Raw genomic sequence first — 17,030 nt, 5'->3', positions numbered from 1 at the left:
CGACAGTATCAGGTCAAAAGTTGGTCGCCTTCACCGATTCACTATGCAGGTGAAGGCTTCCAGGGATAAGGACTACTCCCCAGAAATCCAGGGTCTTACGACTGAGGAAATCCACTTGCACATTGTCCACTCCTGCCACATGTGCCACCGAGAGCGCCAGACGATGGGCCTCCGCCCATCAAAACAGCATTTGGGCTTCCAAATGTAGAGGGGCACTCTTGGTGCCCCCTTGGCATTGTCTGAGAAAACGCGAATCGCTTTGTCCTGTAAGGTGCTCTCTAACTCCTGAAGCATCAGGAGGAGTGCCCGAAGTTTGAAGTGGTTGATTGGCCACTTTCTTTGGGAAGGGGACCAGCATCCCTGAACTGGACGTCCCTCACCATGTGCCCCCCAAATGGAGACCTCAATCCCCACTGGATCACGTGCATGCATATGGGGGAGAGGAATGCAGTTGGACCCAATTCTGGAAAACCCACCATAAAGCCATTCAGACTGTGCTCAAGCCCACCTGAATGAACCTGGGGCAAGCCTTGCTCCCAAGGGAACAGTCCTTGAGCTCCCGAACTGTTAGTGCAGGTTGTCTAAGTGGGTTCACTGCAAAGCAGTCTGCTCTTGGAAACAGACCCTCAACCTCAGAGCCTGCGCTCTCCTGCAGCCAGAGCTGTCCCACAAAGGGGATCCTCTGTACCACCGAAAAGCCTCGCAAAATTAACAAAAAAGACTGAATTTTAAATTAAAAGAAACACAAGCAGAAAAACAAGCTCCGACTGTCTCGCTTGTAGGAATATAACTGAGGAGTTGAAGGACAGCCCAAAGGTAAGGGAGGAGGAGCAAAAAGAATGCAAATGAAGTTTCCTATAAGAGTTCTCAAGAGAAGAGGTTGACTACCCACAGGTTCAGGAATAGACTGTCTGTTGTACTAGAAAGACAATTGGAATTTCTTGAGAATAGTCTACGTATACTGAATTTTCCTATATGCTTTACATTTTGATAAAGTGGAGGATATGTTTTTCTCTGTTGTTACATTTCAGTACCTCAAGCTGAAGCAGTTGGTGGAGACCCCAATATAGGGTAACCAATATAGAATTTTTAAATTTTACAGCTTTTTTTGGCAACATCTCAGGAGGAAATTGCTAATCTCACCCACATCTTCACATGTTCATTGCCGCCTGCACCATAAACCCATTTCTGTTCAAACTTTGCCATGAATAAATTGTCAAATGAGGGAGCAAAACATGCCCCTATTGCTACTCCTGAGATTTGTTAATATTTATTATCAAAAATAAGATAATTTCTCTTCATGGTCACAGTAGTGAGCTCCATCAAAAATGCAGTGGGCACAAGACTTGAGACGTTCTCTAGTGTTCAAAACTTCTTTGACCACCTCAAGAGTGTCATGTTGAGGAATACAAGTATAAAGTTATGTCACATCAAAATATTTTTTTCATCTTAAAAAGAGATTTCAATTTCCCAAATATGTTACTAATTGAGATCTAGCTAGGTACTTGGGACCTGGATTGGCCACTGTTGAAAAACAGGATATTGGACTTGATGGAACTTTAGTTTGTTCCAATATGGCAATTCTTATGTACTTATGCTCAGCATCTCCTCTGTGTTCTGTCCCTCCATGTGACCAGAACCTCTCCCATTCCTTATGTCCATCATCCCCTCTATGTTTCCAGTCTTCCCCATTACTTCTCCCGTGCCCTTTATCTTGGCCTTATTTAGCATTCCCCTCTCCATGTGCAGTCTTTCCCTCTGTATACAGAATTTCCCACCATTCTTTCTCTCATATCCAGCAGCATGTTCTGTGTCCTAATCCTCCTCCACAATTGGCTCCCCACCTCATTCTTCTCTTCCCTTGTGTCCAATATTCTTTCTCTATATCCTACTCCCTCCTTCACTCTCCAGCATCTATTCTTTATTTCCTTGTCTTCTGTAGTGTCCATAATAGAGGGCAAGGCACTGCAGAGTCATCAGGGTGCACACAGCTGGGAGGTCCACACTGCTTCTGATGATTGCAGGTCCCTGAGAGGCTGGATGCACCATGCAGCAAGTTGAGGTTGGAGGGAGAACACCCTGTGTTTGGCAGCCATCATTAAAACTGGCACTTATAATGATGGCTGGTTTTATCTTCTGGGAGCTCAGGGAGGAGGACCAGAAACAGCAGTGTGTAGGTTAAAGTCAGCATTGCCAGTGCTCCTGTTAAGGCAGTGCTTGGGGAGGTCCACCCACCCCCTTATTATGCTACTACATCTATATCCTCAACCAAGTCTGATTTCCAGCATATCCACAAAAATATTCTTGAGATAAATAAATTTGTAAACATTTTGTCTATACAGTATTCAAGGTAATTTACATGCTTTGATCCTAAAAGTCTGATTTCATCCAGGAAACAGGGTTTGGGAAATCTGAAGGTGCTACAAGTAAACCCCCTTAAAACAATGGGCTGCATAATAGCATGTTTAAAACACAACAAACAGTTTTGATCCTCAATCTCTTAGAAATGGTGCCCCTAAGATTTTTTTTGTTTTATATAATTAAACTCAACAATCATCACCACCACCACTATCACATAAATATCTTTAAAAATGTAGATTAAAATATGTGCTGATGGTTTTTTGAGTTTGTGTGGCTTGTCAGGACCTATTTATTGTGCTTTGTCTACAGCTGCTCCTTGCTACTCCCAAAAAGTTGTTCTCTTGGGAGACCACTTAGTCTTACTGACCCTACTTGGGTTTGCACAAATTATCTAGGTGTAAATAGGTGGAAGAAATCTCATCATCGAAGAATGGATTTCACACATTCGGGTCTAGCACCACTGCTGTACCTAAGAACATAAGAATAGCCTTTCTGGATCAGACCAATGGTCCATCTAGCCCAGTATCCTGTCTTCACGGAAGCCAATCCAAGTACCTTGCAAAAAACCCAAATTCCATGCCACCGATCCAGGGCGAGCAGTGGTTTCTCACATGTCCGTCTCAACAGCAGTTTATGGACTTTTCCAAACTTCTTTTAAAACCAGCTACATTAACCGCTCTTACCACAGCCTCTGGCAATACTTTCCAGAGCTTAACTATTCTCTGAGTGAAAAAATATTTCCTCCTATTGGTTTTAAAAATATTACTCTGTAACTTCATGGAGTGTCCTGTCATCTTTGTAAATCTTGATGTACTAAAAATCGATCCGCTTGTACCCATTTTACACCACACAGGATTTTGTAGACTTCAATCATATCTCCCCCTCAGCCATCTCTTTTCCAAGCTGAAGAGCCATGTTTCAAGTTTTTATTAAAATTTGATTCTGTCGCTTATCACATTTCTAAGCGAGTTTACAATTAAAATATAAGGGAGAATACAATGACAATACAAATATAAAAAGAAGATAAAACAACTTTAACTTAATGGCGTAATTGCCTCTTTGGTCTTTCCTCATACGAGAGGAGTTCCATCCCCTTTACCATCTTGGTCGCTCTTCTTTGAACCTTTTCTATTGCTGCTATATCTTTTTTGAGATAAGGAGACCAGAACTGAACTCAATAATCAAGTTGAGGAAGGGGGAAGAATTAGATGACCTCCTTCTAACACTGATGAGAAATTAGTGTGTGGAGCCTACTATGTAACACAGAAAGTAAGACTTCTCAGAAGAAAGGTCACAAACTTATTTTTAGAAAAAGATTCAGTTACTGTAAAGGACACTTAGGCATACACTCAGAATATGTGTAGTCTGACCAAGAGCCAAAGCTCCTATAGCCGAACCCACCGTCCCATCACTGTATATGGCTATTAAGTGTTGAAAATAAGGTGTTCTTCTGAAATATCTGACTAAATTTTTCAATGGCAGGAAGGATAAAGAAATCCTACTTAACTTAAATTTGTTAGGAGGTCCCGACATGGGCCATGCTTCGTAGTCTTTTTCAAGAAACCCAGAGGGAAGAAATGGAAAAAATTCCAATGCCAAAGAAAAGCAGGGTGATGTAGACAAGAAGATAATTCATAAATTTAAGATGCATCACGCCACGAAGCTTTTTCTTAAATTTATGAATTATCTTCTTGTCTACATCACCCTGCTTTTCTTTGGCATTGGAATTTTTTCCATTTCTTCCCTCTGGGTTCCTTGAAAAAGACTATGAAACATGGCCCATGTCGGGACCTCCTAACAAATTTAAGTTAAGTAGGATTTCTTTATCTTTCCTGCCATTGAAAAATTTAGTCAGATATTTCAGAAGAACACCTTATTTTCAACACTTAATAGCCATACACAGTGATGGGATGGTGGGTTCGGCTATAGGAGCTTTGGCTCTTGGTCAGACTACACATATTCTGAGTGTATGCCTAAGTGTCCTTTACGGTAACTGAATCTTTCTAAAAATAAGTTTGTGACCTTTCTTCTGAGAAGTCTTCTTTCTGTGTTACAAATATTTTGTTTTGACTTCTCAGCCCTGAAAATTTTGTTTGTACGATCATCCTCACCTCTCCTATTTTTGAAAGAGCCTACTATGGACACAGATCTATTCTAGACAGATAAGTCCAATTTGGTGCTTATAAACAACCTAGGGCTGCGAGGTCTTGTTTTGCTAGAAGGTACAGTAATATAGCTATAGAACTAGAAAAGCTCACTCTAATGTCTAGAAGTAAAAAAAATTAAAGAAACTGTAGGCAACACCTTCTTACTGGACTAAAGTTTTTGTTAACTGCCTTTGTGTATTCTCACATTATTCTCCTTTTAACTTTACATTGCCCGCTACTATTAAAAATAATCCCATAATTGTTCAATATTAGTCACAGAACGGCTGTTAGACCAGTAGAAGGGTCACTTGCAGCACTTTACCCTTACTGTATTCCTATCTCATTTTTAATCGCGAAACTGCAGGAGCGCGCCACAAAGAACAGCACCGCCGACCCCCTCCCTCCATAGCAGCTCATCCAGCCATCAATGTAATCACCCGAGAATGAGGAGGCCGCTCTGCGACCCAAGGCGAACCTCCAGAAACACGCCCGTCTCCATGACAGCACGACGGCTACCGACCCTCGTACGGCGGCCCGAGCGGCGGAAGCCCCGGCGCCAAGAGAAGGTTTTTTTTTTCAGACTCCCTGAACCCACAGCGCCATCTCTCGGCACCACCACAACTTGGGACCGCACTAGCACCAGAGGCAAGGGACAGGTTTCATAGCAATACCGGATATACTACAGAGCTTCCAAACTAACATCTTTCTTCCGTTTGTAAGCAAGAAGTTTGTCCTAATATATTGCAATTTATATATAGGCTGCCTGAATCAATACGTCATGCTCCATTCCTGGCAGTGTTCAAATCCACAGGGCCCACTTTTTTTAAAACTGCTTTCAACTCTTAAATTCCACTCACTGCTGTCAGATATACCCAATGTATCATTTCCTCTACCATAATCTCCCCAACCCTATAATGTCCTGTCTAAATTAGATTGTAAGCTCTTCTGAGCAGGGACTGTCTATTGTATTTTAAAATGTACAGTGCTGCTTACACCTTTTCAGCTCTATAGAAATAGTAGTAGTAGTAATATCGTAGATTTAAAGTGTACACACCTTTGGTTAAGGTTACTCTTAAAATGTTCATAGCCTTATATAACTGTGATCTTAGTATCCCCCCCCCCCCCCCCACATACACACACACACACACTACTAAACACTTATATATCGCTGAAAGGCGTACACAGCGCTGTACATTTTGACATTTATAGACAGTCCCTTCTCGGAAGAGCTTATAATCTAACTTGGACAGACAGACACAACATCCACCGTCGAAAACCATAACTCCCCCTGGTTCACCGAATCTCTGAGATTGGATAAACAACTATGCAGGCGTCTGGAAAGAAAATGGTGAAAAAGCGGAACACTAGAACACTATGGCGAGAGACAATAAACAAATACAAATCCAACATATCAGAGGCCAAAAAGAACTTCTATGTCAGCAAATTGGGCACCAAAACTCTGGATAACAAGAAGCTATTTCACCTGGTTCGACAGCTCACAACCCCACCGGCTCAAGAACCCAAAGGACAACCCAACAAAATCAGCGCTCAGGATCTAGCAGACTTCTTTCTCAACAAAATCAAAACTGTGCAATCGGCTTTTTAAATAATTAGCTAGTAATCTTCCTGCTTTATTCGAATTTCCATAATACAAAGCCTGTTGAGTAAATAATTCCTTCCTGGCCCATTTAGAAGAGATCTCATTATATTTGTATTTAGCTTTTAAGAGGGACTGAAATGTATCTTGTTCCCATTTTACTGTTAATTTTGCTTCTAATTCTTTAATCTTTTCCTCCAATTCAGAAAAATCTTTTTTAGATTGAGTATTAACATAAGCCAAATATGAAATTATATACCCTCTCATGGTAGCTTTAAAAGCATCTTTTTTAGATTGAGTATTAACATAAGCCAAATATGAAATTATATACCCTCTCATGGTAGCTTTAAAAGCATCCCATAAAGTTCCCAATGAGATCTCATCTGAGGAGTTTAATTGAAAATATTCCTCCATTTTTATATTAAATTCTTCTATAAATTCTGTATCCTCAAGCAATGTATTATTAAACCTCCAAACAGGTCTCTTTCCATCTTGGTCCTCCAATTCAAATTCTATCCATATTCCACCATGCTCTGATAAAATAATTGGATCTATGGTAACTTTTCTGACCTGTTGTACTAGATTATCTGAAACAAAAATATAATTAATCCTAGAAAATGATTTATGAACATGTGAACAAAAAGAAAATTCCCGAGCATTAAAGTGTAAAATTCTCCAAATGTCTTTCAACTTACAAACTTGAATCAAATTATCCAATCCTAATGATTTTATCAGTCTACTTGGTTTTTTATCCAGTAAAGGGTCCACAACAGCATTAAAATCTCCTGCCACTACTAAATTAGTTGTAGCCAGAGGTAGAAGAATATGTTGGAGTGTTTTGAAAAATTCAATTTGATTCGCATTAGGATCATATACATTATATCAGATTCAACTGAATAAAGGCTGCATTTCAGGTACTATGGCAGAATCTTTGACTATAGTTTTGCCGAAGCCAAATAAAGATCCTTTATTGGTTTCAAACTACAGGCCAATATCTTTGATAAATGTTGATGGAAAACTGTTGGCTAAGTTATTGGCCCTATTTTTGGCTAAGGCTCTCCCTTATATTATAGGTATGCATCAAACTGGATTCGTTGCTCATAGACATTCCTCACATAACACTAGATTGGCTCTTCAAATGTTGACATTAACAAAATCCATGGAAGATCCTGCATTCTCTGTATCTTTGGATGCGGAGAAGGCATTTGATCGTGTAGAATGGACTTTTATGTACCAAGCAATGGATTGGTTTGGAGTGGGCTCTGGATTTATACAAATGATCAAAGCTTTGTATAACTCCCCTTTGGCCAGATTGTATATAAATAATTCCTTTTCAGATGGTTTTCGTCTGGAGAGGGGAGTCAGGCAGGGATGTCCCTTATCTCCTCTGTTGTTTGATATTGTATTGGAATCTTTATTATTGGCTATTCAACAAGCAGATGAGATTCAGGGTATTCCTTATGCTGATCAGGAATACAAAGTTTCTGCATATGCAGATGATATTTTGCTTAATTTGAGAAATCCAGAATCTACTATTCCACATTTATTGGACTTGATCGAAAGATTTGGAAAGTTTTCAGGATATAAAATAAATTGGAATAAATCAGAAGTCCTTCCGCTTAATATACATTCTCAAAAAGGATTGTTTGATCAGTTGCCTTTTTTCTATGGAAAGAAGAGGGTATAAAATATTTAAGAATATGGATTTACAAGTCACTGGAAGAAACAATAAAAATAAATGAAAAATATTTATTGTTAAAGGTTACAGAAATGTGTAAGCAATGGAATCCGTTACATATATCTTGGAGGGGGAGAGTTCAAACAGTGAAAATGATGATTTTGCCTGTGGTGTGTTATCAAATGGGAATGTTACCAATTTATTTTCAAAGTACTTTTTACAAAAAATTGAACAGTATTCTTATCAAATTTATTTGGAGGGGCAAAACTACTAGAATAGCTTTAGTATCTTTACAAAAATCAATTGAGGAGGGAGGAATAAATTTTCCAAATTTCTATAGGTATCATCAGGCCTATATTCTGCGTCAGAGTATGCACTGGATCCTATCTGATCTCATGGAACATTATCCAGAGTGGTTAATTTTGGAATGGAAAATTATATCCCCAATGCGTTTATCTCATATATTAGACATTAAACTACCCAGTTATACTAAGGATAATAACATTATTTTGGATACTTGGAAGACCCTGAGATGCATAAATAAATTAACTGAAATTCCTATAGAACAGTCTTTGTATCAATCATTATGGCTCAACTCCAAGATACAAATAGGCGGTTCAAAAATTGCATGGAAAGATTGGATGCAAGTAGGCATAAGAACATTAGAGGATGTTATTTGAAATGGAAAACTGCTTGATATTTCACGGTTGCAACAATCTTTTGGTATCTCAAAATTTCAATTTTATAAATGGTTGCAACTGAAGCAGGCTATTCAGAAAGGGTTCCCTGAATGGCGTAATTTGAAAAAATTTTATAGTCTGCAATTCCTCTGTTTTCAGGCAGATATGCTAGGGCATCAAGCCGCCAAGTGGTATAAATTAATATCTGAACTTATGAATAAGAAACCCAAAAACGCTCTTAGGGATATTTGGAGCATTGAGATTAAGCAGTATATTTCTGCATCTCGATGGCCACGTATTTGGTCTTGGAAGAAGAGGTGTACAGTGTCGGCATCTATGAAACAAACTTGGTTCTTTTTGTTACATCGTTCTTTTTGGACCCCAGTTAGGTTGAATAAATTATATAATTCTAGATCTAACAGATGCTGGCACTGTCACCTAGACATAGGAACATTAGACCATATATTGTTTTACTGCCCTAGAATTCTGATTTTTGGGAAATAAATTTGGGGACATATTAATAATATTTTAAATTCTGAGATCCCTTTAACCTATGAAATAATAATTTGTGGTATTATTTTGCATATCAAAGATCCCCTAGATAAACATAAAAGACGTCTCTTTTTAATTATGACAAGTACAGCTATACAACTGATTACACGAAACTGGAAAAACTGGGATCATCTCAACTTTACATTTTGGTGGGCAAGTTTATGTCTAATATATAAATATGAGAAAATGAATGCTGTTATATTAGGGAATAATGAAAACTTTAAATTACTTTGGGGCCCATTGACGTCCTTTGTAGAATCTCTATAGTTATGGTTTGTTATTAGATAATATGCACATTCATGGAAGGGTGTGAGGTAAATAAGGTTGGAAAATTTTTTGGAAAAGTTGTGGTGAGGGGAAGGGAGGGTATTAATAAGCATGGATATTTGAAAAATTTTAAGTGATGTCTATATTGTAAAAAGATTAGTTTATTCTGTATTTCACTTATTGTATATGTTTTAAAAATGAATAAAGAATATAAAAAAACCTGTGCAATCAGAGGTAGCCAAATCAATCTCCACTGAGACACACATTCTCAGTGCATCTCAACACACCCCTGAATCCACCAAAGCAGACCAAATTTGGACCTCATTCCCCAACCTATCCATCCCTGACACAAAAAACCTACCATCCAAACTATCCGCACGCTGCAGCTCCCTAGACAACTGTCCCTCTTACCTTCTCACTGTCGCTCCTGGACAAATCACCACCTGGATCACCAACCTACTCAATAGCTCCCTAAACCAAGGCCACTTGCCAAAAATAATGGGAAAGATTGCCCTCACCCCGATACCAAAATCACCAAAGGCAGATCTCTCGTCGGCTTCAAATTATAGACCTATCACTGGAATACCCATTTTCACAAAAATCATTGAGACCCACGTAAGTAAGCAACTCTCAATTTACATGGAGCAACACTCATGCCTCCACCCGTCCCAATTCAGATTCCGTCAACAACACAGCACAGAGCTTCTCCTCCTCACCTTAATCACAAAAACCAAACAACTGCTCAACACAGGATGCCAAGCAATACTCCTCCAATTCGATATTTCAGCAGCCTTCGACTCAGTTGACCACCACCTACTAATTAAACTATCAGAAATAGACATAACAGGTACAGTGCTAAAATGGTTCTCAGATTTCCTAAAAAACAGAGAATATATCGCCAATAAGAGCGAAGAGACCTCCAACCCCTGGAAAGCCTTCTGTGGTATGCCACAAGGCTCCCCACTCTCCCCCATCTTATTCAATCTCTTCATGAGCTTTCTTGGTAACATCAAATTCGAAGACGAAAGCATTATGTCATATGCAGATGACATTTTTCTCCTCATTCCTACAACCAAAAATCAATCGGACTTATCCAACATAATTTCAAACAATATAGAAAAAAAACAAAATTGGGCAACAACTAACAAACTGAAAATAAACACAACTAAAACTAAAGTTCTGTACTTCTACATGGCCCAGCAAACGACACCAACAAGCATCACCCTTCGATCAGGCAAAACCCTCTCCATAGACGAGTCCTCCAAAATCCTAGGTTGCATATTGGACTACTCTAACCATGGAACTTCAAATATCTAGTCTCCAGAAGAAATCTCTCTACACCCTGAGACAATTAAGACTAACCAGACTGTACTTTCACAAACACCACTTTGCCTTAATCATACAACTGATGATCCTACCACAATTGGACTACTGCAACTCCATCTACATGGGAATCAACACTGCTCTAATTCACAAACTGCAACTCATCCAAAACACTGCCATAAGACTTATCTTCAACCTAAGAAAATATGACTCAGTCACATCCTTCATCAAACAATTGCACTGGCTACCCATCTCATCACGAATAACATTCAAAATAACTTTCACCGCATACTTTATGGAAACTCTGTGGCCCCACTCATCCAGCTCTTCTCAATAGCATGGTCTACTTCTCGCAGAACCCTCAACCACATGCTGCTAAATCTCCCATCCACAAAAGATCTTCGCTATAAAAGAGTTTTCCACTCCATGCTTACTTTTCTAGGAGTAAAAACTTGGAATGGCCTTACAGAAAGGACCAGAACTGAACCTTGCCACATCATCTTTCAAAGAAAACCCATCTGTTCGATACTTAATCTCCTTCACCCTCGCCTCTCCTCTTTCCCCTTCCCTCCCACCTCTCCTCTTCCCTCTTTTTCTCTCCCTCCTACCTATTCCACCTCCCCTCCTCTTCCTCTCCCTCTCCTTACAGTCGCCTTGAGCCTGTATAGGTATAAGCGACGCACAAATAGAAGATTAGATTATACTTATTATGTATTTGCTTTTTTTTTAATATATGTTTGTAGTTCTTGACTTCTTGACCTCTGATGTAGATCTCAGTGGAACTGAAACACAGACTGTTTTGGGTCAAAATAATTTGTATTAATAAAATCTCCTTTTTAGAAATAAGTCATGACTCTCAGTTTCCTTCACTTCCCCGGATGAAGCACTGTTGAGACTCTACTTTTTTTTTGGGGGGGAGGGGGGTGTACCTTGGAACTAAAACATCACAATGGTTACACTAAATAAAAGTCATCCTGATTGGTTGGTATAGGAATATAGGAAGTATTCTTCAATATTGGGTTGTCTACAATATTAGTAGCATATTGAGGGGGGGGGGGACAATATACGTTCTTAATTCAGTAGAGATCCAGGTAAATGAAGACCAAACTTCACAAAATCATAAAAGAATAGAGAATGACATGGGGACAAATTTTTTTCTGTCACCACAGGAACTAATTTTCCTGGCCCATCCCCATGAGTTTTTTTCCTGTCCCTGCCCTATTCCTGCAAGCTCCATCCTCATCTGCACAAGCTTCAAACACTTTAAAATCTTGTGTTTGAGGCTTGTACAGTTAAGGCAGAGCTTATAGGAATGGGGCAGGGACAGCGACAAAACCCACGAGGACAGGGACAAATTTGTCTCTATGTCATTCTCTAGAAGAGATGTTTTTGTTCTATTTATTAGCTGAAAGCAGCGTAGAAGACTAAAAGGGAAAATATAAGATGTTACGCTAAAAGCAAATTCAGAGATATACAATTCAGGATTGCTTAGCTCTTAGAGATGTGCAGTTTGGAAAATCCTATATCTTTTTGTCCTGCTCAGCTCTGTAGTGAATTGAGATCAAGGGTTTGGCTTGCCGTTGGACCATTTGAATAGTTACCTTGAACCAGAGTTTAGGTAGGAGGGGCAATTTCCTGTGGTACTTGCATTTCCTAGGACAAGGCCTTGGTAGAAACACATATGCTTGTAGCACTGCACATCTCGTAAGAGCTAAGTACCGTAATCCTGAATTGTATATCTCTGATTTTGCTTTTAGCATAGCAATTTATACTTTTCCTTTTCCCCCCTTCATTCTTCTACACTGCTTTCTGCTAATAAAACCCAAGAAAAGGACTTGGGGGTAATAGTGGACAACACAATGAAGCTGTCAGCACAGTGCGCAGCGGCCTCTAAGAAGGCAAATAGAATGCTGGGTACTATCAAGAAAGGTATTACAACCAGAACAAAAGAAGTTATCCTGCCGTTGTATCGGGCGATGGTGTGCCCGCATCTGGAGTACTGTGTCCAATATTGGTCGCCGTACCTTAAGAAAGATATGGCGATACTCGAGAGGGTTCAGAAAAGAGCAACATGATTAATAAAAGGTATGGAAAACCTTTCATATGCTGAAAGATTAGAGAAACTGGTGCTCTTTTCCCTGGAAAAGCGGAGACTTAGAGGGGACATGATAGAAACTTACAAGACTTACAAGATCATGAAGGGCGTGGAGAGGGACTGATTCTTTCAACTTTCAAAAACTACAAGAACAAGAGGGCATTTGGAAAAATTAAGAGGGGACAGATTTAGAACCAATGCTAGGAAGTTCTTCACCCAAAGGGTGGTGGACACCTGGAATGCGCTTCCGGAAGGTGTGATAGGACAGAGTACGGTTTTGGGGTTCAAAAAGGGATTAATTTCCTGAAGGAAAAGGGGATAGAAGGGTATAGAGGATTACTATACAGGTCCTGGACCTGATGGGTTGCTGCGTGAGTGGAATGCTGGGTGTGATGGACCTCTGGTCTGACCCAGCAGAGGCACTGCTTATGTTTTTATGTTCTTTACTATTTTAGTAAGTTTGGTTCTCATCTGCTTGGTTCTCTCTGTACAGCAAAATTGGTAACTGTTTGTTATACCAGCCTGACCTTTTAGCAAGCTTCAGGTTTAAAATCTGTGTACTGCTCTAGAAAAAGGGGAGCTTGGTTTTTTTATAAAGTCTAGTGGTTTTCTGCTCTTCTAAAGTAAAGTTTTGTAAATTCTCAGTGGAAAGGGGAGCTTTAGGTTTGGAAAATCCTGTATCTTTTTGTTCTTACCAGCTCTGTACTGAATTGCAATTATGAGTTTGCCTTGCTTTTGGACCATTTGAATAGTTGCCTTGAATCAAAGCCTCTTTGGTAGTAGAAGTAGAAGAGGAGGGGCCTCTTCTACTACTACTATTTATAATTTCTATAGTGCTGAAAGGCATATGCAGCACTGTGCATTTAGAAACATAAAAACATGATGACAGATAAAGGCCATCTAGTCTGCCCATTCACAGTAACCATTATCTCTTTCTCTCTCCAAGAGATCCCACGTGCCTATCCCAGGCCCTCTTGAATTCAGAGTTTCTGTTTCCACCACCTCTTCCAGGAGACTGTTCCACACATCTACCACCCTTTTTGTAAAAAAGTATTTCCTCAGATTACTCCGGAGCCTATCACCTCTTAACTTCATCCTATGCCCTCTCATTGAAGTTTCCTTTCAAATGAAAGCAACTCAACTCATGCACATCTATATTATGTAGGTATCTAAACGACTCTTATCATATCTCCCCTCTCCTACCTTTCCTCCAAAGTATACTGATTGAAATCTTTAAGTCTGGACCTACATGCCTTATCACAAAGACAACATACCATTTTGGTAGCTTTCCTCTGGATCGACTCCATCCTTTTTATATTCTTTTGAAGGTGAAGCCTCCAGAATTGTACATATTCTAAACGAAGTCGCACCAGAGTCTTATACAGAAGCATCAATATCTCCTTGTTCCTACTGGCCATACCACTCCCTATGCAACCTAGCATCCTTCTAGCTTTCACCATCACCTTTTCAACATTCAATAGACGGTCCCTGCTTACAATCTAATTTGGACAGACAGGATATCTCAGGGTTAGGGTGCTTCTAGAAGGAATAATGCAATGGATAAAGATAACTGATGATGAGTAGGAGTTAAGAGTTGAAAGCAGCTTTAAAAAAGTGGTCTTTTAGCTTGGATTTGAATACTGCTTGAGATGGAGCATGACGCATTGACTCCATCAGCCTACTCCAGGCATAAGGTGCGTCAAGAAATAAGGAATGGAGTCTGGAGTTGGTGGTGGAGGATAAAAGTACAGATAAGAGGAACTTACTTGATGAACGGAGTTCATGGGGGGAGGAGGGAGCATAGGGGGAGATAAGTGAGGAAAGATATTGAGGGGCTATAGAGTGAATGCATTTGTAAGTCAATATGAGGAGTTTGAACTGTATTCGGAAATGATGGGGAGCCAATGAAGTGACTTGAAGAGAGGTATAATGTGAGTGTGGCAGCCCTTGTGGAATGAGTCGTGCAGCAGCATTTCTTGGTGTACTTGCATTTCCTGGGACAAAGCCCTGGTTGAAATACATGTGCTTTTTTGGCGAGAATTTTTTTTATTATAAACGCTGTTCCCAGTTCTTGTGCATTTTAATACAAGCCTGGAACATTTCTTTTAGATGGTTCAGTGCCTCAATGCCATCTACTGGATTGATACCTTCACCCCTGAGGAAGGCTTTTCATTTGAAGCCGAAACATGGGCCATGTTGGGTCCAGCAGCAAAAGAACGGACTTTATATTCATACACATGATATGTTTTAATATATAATTATATTTATTAAACCTTGTTGTTTCTAAGGCTGATGTGTAGAGTCCCTTCCCCACTTGTTTTCTTGTTCTGGTTTATTTGACGTGGGGTTGTTTTCCTTCTCTTTGTGGATTGTATTAACACCACTCTAGGGCATTTAAACTTCTCTATGCCCAAGACCCACCCATGTGACTTTGCAGGGTTTTATTACTTCCTGAATTCTGAGCTGCAAAACTCAGTGTATTCTGGGAGATGTAGTTTCCCCACATTTGCCTAGTGCCCCCCTGCTGCCCAGGGGTACACCTGTTTCTGTAGTGAGGGAAAACCTCATAATCCCTCATATATACTCCTGCTCAGCTTAACCCTACCAAGGTGAGCATCTGCTTCCCTAGGGCAGTGTTTCTCAACTCAGTCCTTGAGTAACCCCTTGCCAGTCAGGTTTTCAAGATTTCCACAATGAATATGCATGAAAGAAATTTGCATTTAACAGAGGCAGTGTATGCAAATCAAATTTATGCAAATTCAATGTGGATATCCTGTAAACCTGACTGGCAAGGAGGTACTCCAGGATCGAGTTGAGAAACACTGCACTAGGGGACTCCCCCAAAGTGGCCAAGGGTCCCTGTTGCTATGGCTCCCAGCAACCATCCATGTCACACCATTCCATCAACATCCACATAGAAACAGGGCAATGTAAGCACAGCAGCCACTGGGTCCTGTCATGCCAATAGCCTTGCAACCATTGAAAATGATTGTTCACTGTATACTTGGGAGTCATGGTCTAAGGCCCCTGGCACTCCCGGATTCTCTGTTTCCTTCTTTGCAGACCCTCCCATCTTTTCTGGAGACATCCTTGCCCTTGACACTGTAGCTTCTCCGAGCCCATTTCTTCCTGGAAGGCATAGCCGTCCTTGGTATGCTGTTATAAACTTCTTGGGTTCATTTCACAACTTGAGAGTCCAGTTTCAATGACTCTTCTACTGCTCGCCTTCTTCTGTGTGGACTTAACACTGTACTTCTTGTAATGGTTCTGGGCGAACCAACAACCTAAAACTCATAGGTTTCCCCCAAGTACTTCACAGTAATGTCTGTTAGCTGTTTCCTGGTGGCCCCTTCATGGGCTTGCAGCAACTCCCTCAGGGTAATAATAATAATAACAGCTTATATACCGCAATACCGTGAAGTTCTATGCGGTTTACTGGTATTCTTGGTGATAGTTCTCCAGAACTTTGGGACACTGGACTGGCTTTCCTTCTTAAAGCTGGATAGGCAACTTTCTATCCACCATTTTCCTTCAGGACTTGGCTGCTCCCTAGGTTCGCCACTGAATCACTTCTATAATTGCACTAGCACCTCCTGGTGCCAAGTTCTAGCTTCTGGCTCCTGCTGCATTCGAACCAGCTTCAATGTTCAGCAGGCTTACTATAAGGCACCCATCATGACCTCCTTAACTTCAGACTCTTTGTACAGCCGTCTCTGTAAGCCTTTCACCTGCAGAGACATGTCTTGAGTTTGGACAAGAACTTGGGCTCTTTGTACTAGCTCCTTCTTCGTCATTCTCTTCTGAATACCCTTAAGCTGGTTCTCCAGCTGAACTCTTGTCTGAAAATCCTATGGTGTTGGGTAACCATATACTCCAGCTCTTTCAAAGTCTCCATCTCCCCTCCCCTCTCTGAGATTTTAATCTGGATCATCTCTGCTTGGCTTTGGGCCAACAGGCTGTGTAGCAATTCTGAGCTGCAAAACTCAGCGTCTGAATAATGCTCTCTAGGACTGCCCTTTTTCTCTTGGAGCTCCTGAATCTCGGAACTCTGTCCATCTCTTCTCTTGTAGCTCTGTTGTCAGCTTCTCCAGGGAAGCTCCCATCAGGGTCATCTGGTGACCTCCTGATCCTTTTGGGCTAGGGCTTCCCTGAGCGCTACATTGACTGCTTCTGTATCTTGCAACAGATCGTTACTCTCTTCCTTCTGCCTCAGGCAGTCTTTCAACTTTGCTCTTAACTGGGCCACGTACTCAGCCGCTGACCTCTGGCCTTCTAGCATGGTAGCGCTATAGAAATAATTAATAGTAGTAGTAGCAAAGCTTCGAAATAT

At 40.4% G+C, this 17,030-nt stretch overlaps 1 protein-coding gene across 9 annotated transcripts in view; it reads right to left on the bottom strand.

The window, feature by feature from the left end:
- UBE3D (ubiquitin protein ligase E3D) overlaps positions 1-16,773 on the bottom strand; it is a 252,983-nt gene extending 236,210 nt beyond the window's left edge. For 5 of the 9 annotated variants that reach the window (XM_033937932.1, XM_033937934.1, XM_033937937.1 and 2 more), the window contains exon 1: positions 4,837-4,960. In XM_033937932.1, the coding sequence (XP_033793823.1) occupies positions 4,837-4,925 (89 nt within the window). In that variant the 5' untranslated portion in view covers positions 4,926-4,960. Of the gene's footprint in view, positions 1-4,830; positions 5,115-5,991; positions 6,075-15,704 lie in introns of those variants that run through there. The other 4 variants (XM_033937938.1, XM_033937942.1, XM_033937933.1 and 1 more) reach the window with 4 other exon arrangements.
- Between the last annotated feature and the right edge of the window lie 257 nt (positions 16,774-17,030).

Source organism: Geotrypetes seraphini, chromosome 3 (genome assembly GCF_902459505.1).
Source record: "Geotrypetes seraphini chromosome 3, aGeoSer1.1, whole genome shotgun sequence".
In the NCBI taxonomy this organism is placed as follows: domain Eukaryota; kingdom Metazoa; phylum Chordata; class Amphibia; order Gymnophiona; family Dermophiidae; genus Geotrypetes; species Geotrypetes seraphini.
This window is presented reverse-complemented; position numbering and strand designations above follow the sequence as displayed.